A 12,511-nucleotide genomic window follows, 5' to 3' on the forward strand; every position below is an offset into this window, starting at 1 on the left:
GAACGAGACAACTTGTTACAATGAATGTTTATATTATCAACGGCGGTGAATAGATCGTAATGCTTCATCCTGTGTGTTTGTTGTTTAATGCTACATTCTTCTTGCTATATTTCTATTGTATGCCTGGCCTGTACAAAAATCGAATCTGGACCTGACAATCCAGTGATCAACGTTATGAAGATCTATCTACGACATCGGGATACGGAAAATCCAAGATGCCAAGTCAGCGAGTCGATCTTGCAAGCAGGTAACCACAGTGGCGTATAGCCACATCACTACAAAGGTATCGTGAGTGAGTGAGGTAGTGGGTAAGGGAGTGAATGAGGGAGCAGGTAATCGTTTACTTATAGCATTACTCTAGTAATATCATTGCGGGGAACACCAGAACTAGACTTCACATATTGTATCTATGTGAAGAATCGAACCCGGGTATTAGGCGTGACGAGTGAAGGCTTTGACCACTAAGCTACCCTATGGCACCTTTATTAAAATAGTTACACAGTTCATCTTTCTCTAATGTGTTTTGCAAAGTAGATGAAAGTTTAATGTGCTTTGTCAAATGAGATAACACAATCCTGGCTGGTTGTTTTATAAAGTTGATGAAATAAACAATATATCAAAACAAGCCACATTTTGATTTAATTATGCTATTCGAGTGTTCATTCATTTACCCCCTAAAATCGTGGGTTACACTTCCCTCTCAATGAATTCACATCCATTGGTACATGACACCTTACAGTGAGTTAGTGAAGACACAAGATATATTATGAGGTTTTAGCTGAACCTATGGAACGTGATGAAATGTCTGACTATCAGCGTGAAATAAGAGGCTGTGAGGTGCTTAATTACAACGTCTGGTCAATGTCTGATCAAAGTTCAACACGTCAGTCGACGGTTATTTTCAACATCTGCATTACTTCAGGTGCTCGAGCCTCGTTATTGTTTGGCTTTGACTTTTTGCGCCACTACGCCACTGGAATACGATGTCAACCAAGTCAGCGAGCCTGACCACCAGATCCCGTTAGTCGCCTTTTACGACAAGCATGGGTTGCTGAACATCAATTCTGACCCGGATCTTCACGGGTCTCATACTTACTAACAACAGACATATGACAAGTCTCGGGGTCATCATCCGCGTCATCCACACATTTCCAGACACCTTCATGTGTCTTTAGTGTCTTAGGTATAGTGAGGACACTTGTTGTAGTGTTGATGACTGACGGTGTGAAGGTACCAGGTATTATACAATATCCGTCCGACAGATCACACGTAGCGGCAGTCGTCCTACCAGGTGTTGTATAGGAGTGGGCCCCTGATGTAGAGTCTACGTAACAAGTCAGATTCACTGGCAAGCCAATTTCAACCATTTGTGGGCAGTGAAACTTGGATGTACCTGTATGAAAATGATATCCAAAATAGTCACAAAATATTATGTTGACGAAATATTAAATAACTGAAATGATTAGCTGATTTTGGTTTTACCCAGGTTAGATAACACGTTCCAATTACCATGTGCATTGTCTATCAAACTTCAACATGTCAGAATACATGCCCTTGTTGAAATCCATGTGAAAATCACCAACTTCTTGTATGTTTTGTATGTTTTTAAGCTATAAAAACAGCTATATGACGGCGGTCGGGAGTCGAGTGTGGACAGGACAATCCAGTGATGAACAGCATGAGCATCGATCTACGCAATTGGGACACGATGATACTTTTCAACCATGCCAGCGAGCCTGGCCAACCGATCCCGTTACTCGCCTTTTACGACAAGCATGGATAGCAAAAGACTAGCTTTATTTCGGATCTTCATGGGTGTTTCTCGTATGTGTCAGTTACAATGCCATTAGAACTACATTACATAGCAAAACGTTATCAGTTGTAAGTCAATTGTCGATCCAAGCAATTCTCTAAGCTCATTATTTCATAGCACATCTATTTATATTGAAAAGTGTGAAAAGTACCTCATGTCAACAAAGGGATTAGATTGTCATGTTTGTTGCATACTACTCTTACACATCAATACATTTGGAGAGCTCCCAATATCCACCTACAAGATGCGCTTTGTGACACTAATTTGTACGCAGCTGCATCCGAGGAGCTAGAAGATTAACAGTCATTAGACCATCTGAAACTACCGGGTACCCATTCACTGCAGGTGAACGGAACAAATTTTGAACAAACTTACTAGCCTAAGGTGAGACATGCTTCATGTCTTTTGTAGGACAGGAGTGAAGTCCTAGAAACTCTCAGTAGCCAAGCTGCCAAACACAGTCACCCATCCAAGGACTCTCCGTAACCAGCGTTGCTTAACTGATTTGTGGTCTGGGCCATGTTTTTTATTTCAATGTTCAACAATCACACATTTGTCCTCTGTCTGCATATATGTTTACGGAAAGACGTCCCAAGTTTGAAAACCTTTGCCCAATCCAGTGGACCTTTCATGTTGATCAAATATACTCATGCCAATAATGGTTGTCACACACACACACCCTCATCACACCCCCCTCCCGACCTCACACCCCCACCCCACTACCCCTCTCCAATTAAAACAATTGAAGTGGGTGACAACCATTATTGGCATGAGTATATGTTTTAAACAATTGTCTGCCTTAACTAAGCCTGTAGTCAGTCTCTTACTCTTCATTACACTCAGGAAAGACGACACTTGACGGTAGATATTAGGCGGCCTGTAATGTATTATATATACTTCCATGAAAGTAACAATATATGATACTTGAGGGATATAACCTACAGTAGACGGTTGTGATCCAGATGAAAACAAAGATGGTAGGATGTTGATGTCGACAACTTCGGCTGCGACTGTTTGACATCTGTAACCGTGAAACACGGGATGAAGGGGTTGTCACACACACACCTCCCCACCCAACCCCACATTACTCACACCCTCCCCACCCCCATCCCCTCTCCAATTAACAAAACATGAAGTGGGTGACAACCATTATTGGCATGAGTATATGTTTTAAACTATTGTCTGCCGTACCTAACTTTGGGTGGGTGAGTGGGTGAGTGAGTGAGTGAGTGAGTGAGTGAGTGGGTGAGTGGGTGAGTGGGTGAGTGAGTGAGTGAGTGAGTGAGTGAGTGAGTGAGTGAGTGAGTGAGTGAGTCAGTGAGTCAGTGAGTCAGTGAGTCCAACTTGTGTCAAATTTATAGTGTTAGATCACTGAAATACCCTAACTTTTACTCAATGACGTGTTTCAGGCTGGGGACCGGTCAGACTTAGAGTGTATTATAGGTTATACTACACCAAATCAGAATCAGTCGTTTAGCAAGCGGTTTTCGTAGCCTTCGGTGCAGATTGTATCATCCAGAAGCTGTGATTGGATGATTTTGTGAAAAAATATGTAATTCTTTTAATGTTCATTTTCCCAATTATTACAGCAGACCATGTTTTGTTTAATATTTAGTACAGTCCTTTTAAACACGCTGACTTATATTGAATGAGACCACAAATATTTTCAAGCGGGTGACATTTGGTGCGGAACTGGGTTGGATTGCTCAACTTCCTGTACTCGGAAAAGGCGCTGGATAAGACAGTCATGTTTCGTGTTTTCATGGCTGTTAAGGTCAGACTGTGCATACTAGTACATGTAATACCTGTTGAGGGCCTATGTAATTTTGTAAATAAAATATAACGTTGGTGTTGATATACAATTAAGGAGACACAGTATCCATTAAAAGTAAACTTAAAGAGACGATGGAACAGGATTATAAAGTTTTTCATATACGGTTGTAGTGGTAGTTGAGTTGTAGAAGTTGCAGCAGCTGTGTTGTAGCGATGGAGCAGGTTATCGTTAGTTGTTTTTAAAGTTTGTCATACAACACACATGTCGGCCTGTATTGATATGGTTGTACCCGAAGAGTTCAGTAACCCATGCTTGTCGTAAGAGGCGACTAACGGGATTGGGTGGGCAGGCTCGCTGACTTAGTTGACACATGTCATCGGTTCCCAATTGCACGGATCGATGCTCGTGCTGTTGATCACTGGACTGTCTGGTCCAGAATCGATTATTTACAGACCGCCGCCATACAAATGGAATATTGCTGAGTGCGGCGTAAAACTAAACTCACTCACTCACTCACTCACTCGTTCACTCACTGAAATGGTTGTATCTGTGGCTGTACGAGCAATGACTGTAACAGTAGCAGGGTGGTAGAATTACTTCCTCGTGGACCTGTTTGGTGTTTCAGACGGAGTTTTTCTCTAGCAAGGCTGAATATTAAGCTCGTTATCAGCTACTGATTGCATCGCATGTTACACGGCGCCTTTGAACTAAATAATTGTGCAGTGTACATTTCAAGAGTAGTAGAGAATGTGGAAATGAATCAAAGGCTAGACCAAGAGTGGGTGAGTGGCTGTGTGGGTGCGTGAGTGCGTGCGTGCGTGTGGGTGGGTGGGTGGGTAGGGAGGTGAGTGAGTGAGCATCTTAGCCTACTCGGCCACCCGTGTCCCTGTTGCTACAAAAGAGTGTACGCGGAGGAGGGATACACTCCTGTTTTCACTATTTGATAGTGATTCATAGGAAAGTCCCAGCTGTCATTTATCACTGCCCCTACACCTGATAAGGGAGAATTTGACAAACGGTGTATCAGAATACACAATGCCTTTTAGAAAGTGTTCACATGCATCACACATCGTGTCTGGGTTACGCTTTTGCAGTAAAGTACAGATTCTAGTATCTGAGGCTGAGTCCCATCTGGGATTCCATCCCCGCTCTCGGAGTACATGTGTTGCAATGCCACAGAGTAGTAGGCACTGTAGTAACTTTATAGCAGGAGTCTACCACGTTCCGAGAGTGGAACAGTGAGGCGAGTGCATGTTGTTTTAGGCCTCTATCATCAGCCAGGCGGCCTGTTATCCGAGTCAGGGTCGGGCCAGCCAAACGTGGAAGCATGGAAACTCAACTGAGTGTCTTCCAGGCTTCAGAGCATTGGAGATATATTTTGTTGAGGAATCAGAATCAGTGTCGGGAATGAAATGTTATTACATGGGATGGCAAATCGGGTTCACGTTCAAGTTCACACTGTTAGTAGCGAATTGAGGATTGAGGCCTGCCACCAAACGTTGATGAAGGTACTGGGGAAGATGTCGACGCCTATCGAAAGACGAGCGGCATATTGTTAAGCACAGTACTGACATTTCATCGTTGTGATATGTCCACGGAGATAGTTGCTTAATGTCACTCAATGTCTACTATTTCGTTTGGACCAGACAATCCAGTGATCAGCAACATGAACATCGATCTACGCAATTTGGAACCGATGACATGTGTCAACAAGTCAGCAACCTGACCACCCGATCCCGTTAGTCGCCTTTACGACAAGCATGGGTTCCTGAAGATCAATTCTTACCCGGCTCTTTATGAGCCAATATCTATTGTCCCACTTAGGAAGATAAACAAAACAGACTCAAGAGTAAAAGAGTATTTAGTAAATCTAGTTAAAATTGTAAATACTGCGAAAACACTGAAATGAAACTTATGTTTCTTTTGTTTGTTGTTTAACGCCGCAATCAGCAATATTCCAGCTACATGGCGGCGGTCTGTAAATATCCAATCTTGACCTGACAATCCAGTGATCAACAGTATGAACATCAATATACGCAACTAGGATACGAAGACATGTGTCTAACAAGTCAACAAGCCTGAACACACTGATCTGTCATCACACGTTCCCGTTAGTCCCCTCTTACGGCAGCACGGATTGCTGAAGACCAATTCTAGCCCGGATCCTCACAAGTTTAAATATTAAGAAAGATATACATACATCTGACAGCAAGTGTGAAAATATCCTGGCTTCACTACAAATCCACAACTGAGAATGGAGGAAAAACTTGCTACAGTGAATAATTTGCTGGGGTGTATATATAGTATATGATTGGATAGATTTATAAAGATAGCTGACGCATTGATTCTGTTATTTCAAACAAGGAAAACACGGTACAAATGGGTTACAATATTTTCGTTTAACCTATGAATACATACAGAGGATATTCACATAACAATGAGTACATACAGGAAGGCGAGGGGGGAGGGGGGAGCATTCACGTCACAGTGAGTACATACATGGGGTATTGAAATCTCAGTGAATACATACAGTGAGTATTCACGTCACAGTGAGTACATACGGGGAAATACTCACATCACACGACGTACATACATCACAACGAGAGGTACATTCACATTACAGTGAGTACATACAGGGGAATATTCACACATCACATGAAGTACATACAGGGGAATATTCACATCACAGTGACAGGGGTACACATACAGAGAGGTATTCACATCACAGTGAGGGAATACATACAGTGAGAGTATTCACATCATAATGAGTACATACAGTGGGTATTCACATCACAATGAGTACATACAGTGGGTATTCACATCACAGTGAGTACATACAGTGGGTATTCACATCACAGTGAGTACATACAGAGAGTATTCACATCACAGTGAGTACATACAGTGGGTGTTCACATAACAGTGAGTGACTCTTTGTCAGGCTATTTTGAGGATAAAACCGCAAAGATCAAGTATAGGTCTAAACATGAGGATCTGCCTCCAAAGGCAACAAGTGATACCCTTCGTGAAATTGTGGATCTTGTTGTTGGACCCACTTCCTACCAAACAGCTTTTCGTTCATTTGGACATCTTGATGTCGGCCCACGCCGAAGACCCAGGTTCGATTCCCCACATGGGTACAATGTGTGAAGCCCATTTCTGGTGTCGCCCGCCGTGATATTGCTGGAATATTGCTAAAAGCGGTGTAAAACATACTCACTCACTCACTTGCTGCCGGCCATTACTGACATAATAAACACTAGCTTGTCTAGAAGGCAGTTATCAGACCTCTTTTAAAAATTCATTGAGTAATTATAGACATGAATCTAATCTTACTTTTCTTTCAAAGATTTTGGAGAAGGCAGCAACTGTAAGGTTGAGAGAACATCTGGTGAACAACAAACTGCTGGATTACTTTCAGTCTGCCTATCCGAGGCAGCATTATTGCGTTGACAAGGGCCATGTGGCGTCTCTTACATTATTGGATCTCTCAGCGGCGTTTGACACGGTGGATTATCAACAGCTCATTCAACGAGATAAGGACGAGATGAACATTCTTGGTGTTCCTCTTACCTGGATCCAATCCTATCTTGACAGCCGAAGCCAGCATGTTATCACAGGAGACAAACAATCGTGCTGTGCCAATCTTACATGTAGAGTACCACAGGGATGGGTTCTGGGTCCGTTACTCTTTGTGATATATACCAATCAACTTGGTGGATTCATAAAACGACATGATCTTGGTCACCAATCATATTATGCTGATGATACTCAAGTCCTGCATAGTTTTGAACTTTCAGAAGTTGCTAAATCTTCAGAAAACAAGTGTACGAAAAACAATCATGGATGACATGAGGCAAATTGAAACTTAACGATGGGAAAATTGAGGCTGTGTTGGTAGGCTCTTGGCAACAGCTTCAGATGTCAACTGACAAGAATTTAAAACTTGTGATAGGTAACTTTGTTATAGATTTCTCACCCCGAGTAAAAAAACATTGGTGTCTATTTTGACTCAAAGTTGTCCGTGGATTCTCAATTTGACAATTTGTGCAAGACCCGTTTTATCATCTCAGATGTATCAGTTAAATTCATCATCTGATATCACATTCAAATATGGTTGTAGCTGTAGCTGAGTTGTAGAAGTTGCAGCAGCTGTTTTGAAACGATTGCGATTGAAGAGGCAATCATTAAATATATTTAGCTTTTTTCATACAACAAACATATCGGTTTGTATTGAAAGGGCTGTATCTGTGGCTGTACGACCATGATTGTTACAGTATCACGGTGGTAGAATTACTTCCTCGTGGAACTGTTCTCTGTTTCTCTATCAAGCTCGTTATCAGCTACTGATTGCATGGTGTGTTGCACGACGCTCTACACTCAGTAATTGTGTACTGTACATTTCACGAGCAGTACAGTGGGTGAGTGAGTATGGAGAGTACGGACGAACTATTTTGGACTGGGACATTTTAAACTCATATAACAATTAGATTAACACGTGTGAGTGGGTGAAACGCACGGGAGTGACAAACCAGAATTCAAACCCAGTGGGTTGCTCATGTGCAGAGGGAATTGCGGCGCCTTAGCCTACTCGGCCACCTGTGTCGGTGTTGCTCAAACGACATTGTGATAAGTGACTCTGTGATCCGAAAATGTTTGTTGTTATATGTGACTCCATGCGTTGACATTGTAATATGGCATGTGTGACCAGGTGAGTTGATAACTTACGTTGTCCTGTGTGACTCTGAGAGAAGATAACTTATGCGGTCATACATTACCGTAATTGCTGATGTTTAGTTTATGTTTACGGAGAGAGAATAGATTATACTACGGCTCCATCGTTACCGTGGTAAAAGCCGAATGATGGAAGGAAACGTAAATGAGGAAAAGCGGTAGGGTAGCCGAGTGTCAGAGTCAAAAGTCAGAAAGGTTTATTGTACAGAAGGCCTCTGACCCATATACAAGGGAGTATATACACATCATACTCTTACACACAGGAAGTCACAAGTTCTTTAAACAGTTCATTTCTTTTAACTAGTGCATGTTTAATATATAGTGAAAGGTTTAATATATGGGATTCGTTCTTAGTCGTTAAAATATATACGGAAGCGTATATACGAAAATAGGACTATATATATGAATGGCGGCATCCTATCAAATAATCTTTAATATATTTCTTTCGAAGGTCACTATAAAATGGACAGACGAACACAAAGTGAATTTCGTTTTCTATTTCTATATCGCATAACTGACAGATTCGTTTCGATTTTGCAATGGAATGTTTTCTTCCTTCATTTACAAAAAGTTCTAACAAACCAAGCCGATATTTAATCAAATGTTTCCTTAAATTTTCCGTCGTGAGTATTGGGATATTACTATGACTATGAGTCCCAGTCCACCCAGCTGTGAATGGGTACCTCGTAAGGATGGGAAAGTCACATTAATTTGGTGCGCCTTGTGGCTGCGGATCCAGGAATTTTCAAAGGTGTGTGTGTGTGTGTGTGTGTGTGTGTGTGTGTGTGTGTGTGTGTGTGTGTGTGTGTGTGTGTGTGTGTGTGTGTGTGTGTGTGTGTGTGTGTGTGTGTGTGTTAGTAAACACCCCACCCACCCCTGGATCCGCCAATGTCTGAGCTTACTGAGTATATCACAGCTTACTGAGTATATCACAGCTTACTGGGTATATCACAGCTTACTGGGTATATCACAGCTTACTGAGTATATCACAGCTTACTGAGTATATCACAGCTTACTGAGTATATCACAGCTTACTCATTATATCCTAGCTCGTAGATCGGCACAAATAAAACAGATCATCCAGTTGATATATACTCTGCTTTAAAGGGGCAACTTTTGTGTAGCCATACATCGGGAAAGTGTGTCGTAAATATGACTTAGGAGTTTAGTTGAACTTTTAACAACAGCCTTGACAGTCATGTTATCTGCCTTGACCGCCGTATGTCTGCACAATTTCACACCACCTTGGTGAGGTAATCAGAAAATCCACAGTTTCTTCAGCGTCAGTAAGTGTGTTGGCTATCTCTGGCATAGCGCGCGACCACATGCCACAAAGTTTCCATTGCAACAAGCCACTGCGCCGTGTGAACAAACACCTGTTGAAACACTGAAAACTAGGATGGAAATTCACAGAGTCCTTGAAAGTTAGTAAAATAGGTATCCGCCACAAATGTCAAACTTGGCATCCAAGACACCTTTGCCACCTCTGAATGCCGTTTTCAGATTAATGACTTTCTGAAAATGCGATACCACCATGAACAACGATGCTTGCTCAAATTAGCTTTCTAGTTGGACTTTCTGTTTGAAGTTCGATCTACCTCTTTCTAATGAAGTAGTGCGGCTACGATGCTGTTCCAAGAAAACTCCTGACACTGTCCTGCTACCTTGTTTCCTTGTATGTTGAATCGAAGCTGTATAAGAATTGTAATTGTTTTTTTTTAAACTCTTACGCATGGCGCGAAATTAACAGATCGCCGTATTAAACTGTCACAGACTACCATATATCTATGATTTAATACAGAGCTCAGTTGAAAAGGTTGGTACTTTAACTAGCCCCTGAATGCAACTTTCTCTTGTGATGTTTGCAGCACCAACAAAACACCATTGCATCCCAAAATCATGATTGAAGGCGTTAATCACAGAATGCAATTGCCAGAGACTTTGCTACATACACGTGTGACATCGTGACAGATGGAAGATATCGGCAAACAGAGACAACACTCGAACCGGATCGTAATGCATGTTACACTTGACCACTCTCTAAATGGCATTGTGTATTCATAGTTGTTCATTGCGGAAAAAAAGAAACGTGAAACAATCTGAAACATTTGCTGAAAACCAGGTGTGACCTCTTAACACACACACAACTGATAATGCGAGCATATTTGTAACAAAGATAAACAGCCACACCTAGGTTAAGTAAGATACAATGTAGCGTATAAATGTCAAACATTCAAAACGTCCTCATTGAAGATTTCAGTTTGTGTCCATGTACTTCAGGTATTCATCGAGAAGCATGGTGAAACTCTGGGTCTTGTTGTGCCTGGGAATAGTTCATGCAAGGAAGAATGTTTTGTTTTTGGTTTCGGATGATATGAGACCCAATATTGGTGCCTACGACGGACCAGATTACCCATCTCCAGTTCATCCAAAGATGCACACTCCGAATCTTGATGCGCTTGCTGCCAGATCCCTCTTACTCAAGCGAGCTTACGTCTCAGTGGCTTTATGCAGTCCAAGCCGGACGGCCCTCCTTACCAGCAGGCGCCCTGAAACAAGCCACATCTGGTGCATCGGACCTTACTTCCGGCAGTATGGAGGTAATTTCACTACACTACCCGAATACTTTAAACAAAATGGGTATAGGACCATCGGAATGGGGAAAATATTTCATCCAGGATCATCCTCCGGAGGTGACGATCCCGTTTCATGGACAGATCCCTACACCCATGCTGATGATGATTACATCAAAGCTGACAACGTCCTTATAGAAGCAGTCTCAGAGGAAAGAGCTAAAGCACGACCACTACAGGATCAACTTCTGGCCGAGTATGCCATCCAGGCAATTAAGGAGGTGGCCCCAAAAGGTAAATCGGGTGAGAAACCATTCTTTCTGGCTGTGGGGTTCCGTAAACCCCATATCACCTGGAACTTCCCTGCCCGCTTTAAGGAGTACTACCCTCTGGAAAGTCTGAGGCTGCCACCAAATTACTATGCTCCTGTAGGAATACCAGAAATTGCTTGGCACAGTTTCGTTAATCTGACTATTTTTAAAGATATGCAACCCTACCACGTGGCAGACACTGGTCATATTAACTTTACATTTCCCGACCAAATCACTCTTGAGATGCGACAAGCCTATTACAGCTGCATAAGCTACATCGACTATGAACTTGGAAGGGTCATTGCAGAGCTCGATAACCAGGGTCTGACTAATAATACCATAATATCCTTCTGGGGTGACCATGGATGGCATTTGGGGGAAAATGGTGAATGGGAAAAGATGACGAACTTTGAAGCTGCCACCCATGCTCCTATGATGATTCATGTTCCTGGAGTTACTGATCATGGTGTTGTCACCGAAAAAATCACTGAATTCGTTGATCTGTATCCTACGCTCGTTGAAGCTGCAGGTCTTCCTAAACTCGACATGTGTCCACCAAACTCTCAAAATGTCAGTCTGTGTACGGAGGGTACAAGCATGGTGCCACTTATGACAAACCCGACATTAGACGATTGGAAAAATGTAGCATTCTCTGAGTATTCCAGAGTAGGCAATGGAATAGAAACGGATTCAGTTATTGGTTACAGCATGAGAACTGAAGAGTATCGATACACGGAGTGGGTTAACTTCACGGCCATGCCAATCTATAAACCGCTGTGGGACCAGCAACTTGGAGCTGAACTCTATGACCACATGAAAGACCCAGAGGAGAACTATAACCGAGTAGATGATCCAGCTTACAAAGACCTCAGGGTTGAGCTGTCTAGAAACCTGAGGCTGGGCTGGAGAGGAGTTATCCCTCACAGACGCGTTTGAAGTCATCACCAGCAAATTGTTACCGTTCGAAACTTCTCGAGATAAAAATGATCCAAATACATATGTGTATTTTCCTTATGTTGTTCCCACTTACAATTAGGTGTGAATTCATCCTGAACTTCAATTGTCAGAATGAACAGAAGTTCATAAACTCACAGAGTGTTACCCTACCGTATACCGGGAAATTTTCGAGGTATCTATCTACAACAGCAGAGACACATGCATACATGCTTAGTTGTTAAGAAAACAATATCGACTGAGAGAAAAATGGCGTCATGTTTGAACTCTCCCGACAGAGTGTTTCATGGGTCATTTATCACAACAAAAGATCAAACGTTTGCTTTCATTACTATTATTGCTGCCATGGACTGGT

At 42.2% G+C, this 12,511-nt stretch overlaps 1 protein-coding gene across 1 annotated transcript; it reads left to right on the forward strand.

Annotated features, from left to right (window-relative positions):
* Positions 1-10,549: 10,549 nt before the first annotated feature.
* Positions 10,550-12,199, forward strand: LOC124272583 (iduronate 2-sulfatase-like). Its single transcript, XM_046707786.1, has one exon. The coding sequence runs from the start codon at positions 10,588-10,590 to the stop codon at positions 12,136-12,138; it is 1,551 nt and encodes a 516-aa protein (XP_046563742.1). The 5' UTR covers positions 10,550-10,587; the 3' UTR covers positions 12,139-12,199.
* Positions 12,200-12,511: the final 312 nt, after the last annotated feature.

This window comes from Haliotis rubra, unplaced genomic scaffold (genome assembly GCF_003918875.1).
Source record: "Haliotis rubra isolate DU_JTF1 unplaced genomic scaffold, ASM391887v1 Scf1706, whole genome shotgun sequence".
In the NCBI taxonomy this organism is placed as follows: Eukaryota; Metazoa; Mollusca; class Gastropoda; order Lepetellida; family Haliotidae; genus Haliotis; species Haliotis rubra.

Excerpts from the sequence above, each read along its gene's own strand:
- LOC124272583 (XM_046707786.1), top strand. The coding sequence starts at position 10,588 with ATGTACTTCAGGTATTCATCGAGAAGCATGGTGAAACTCTGGGTCTTG.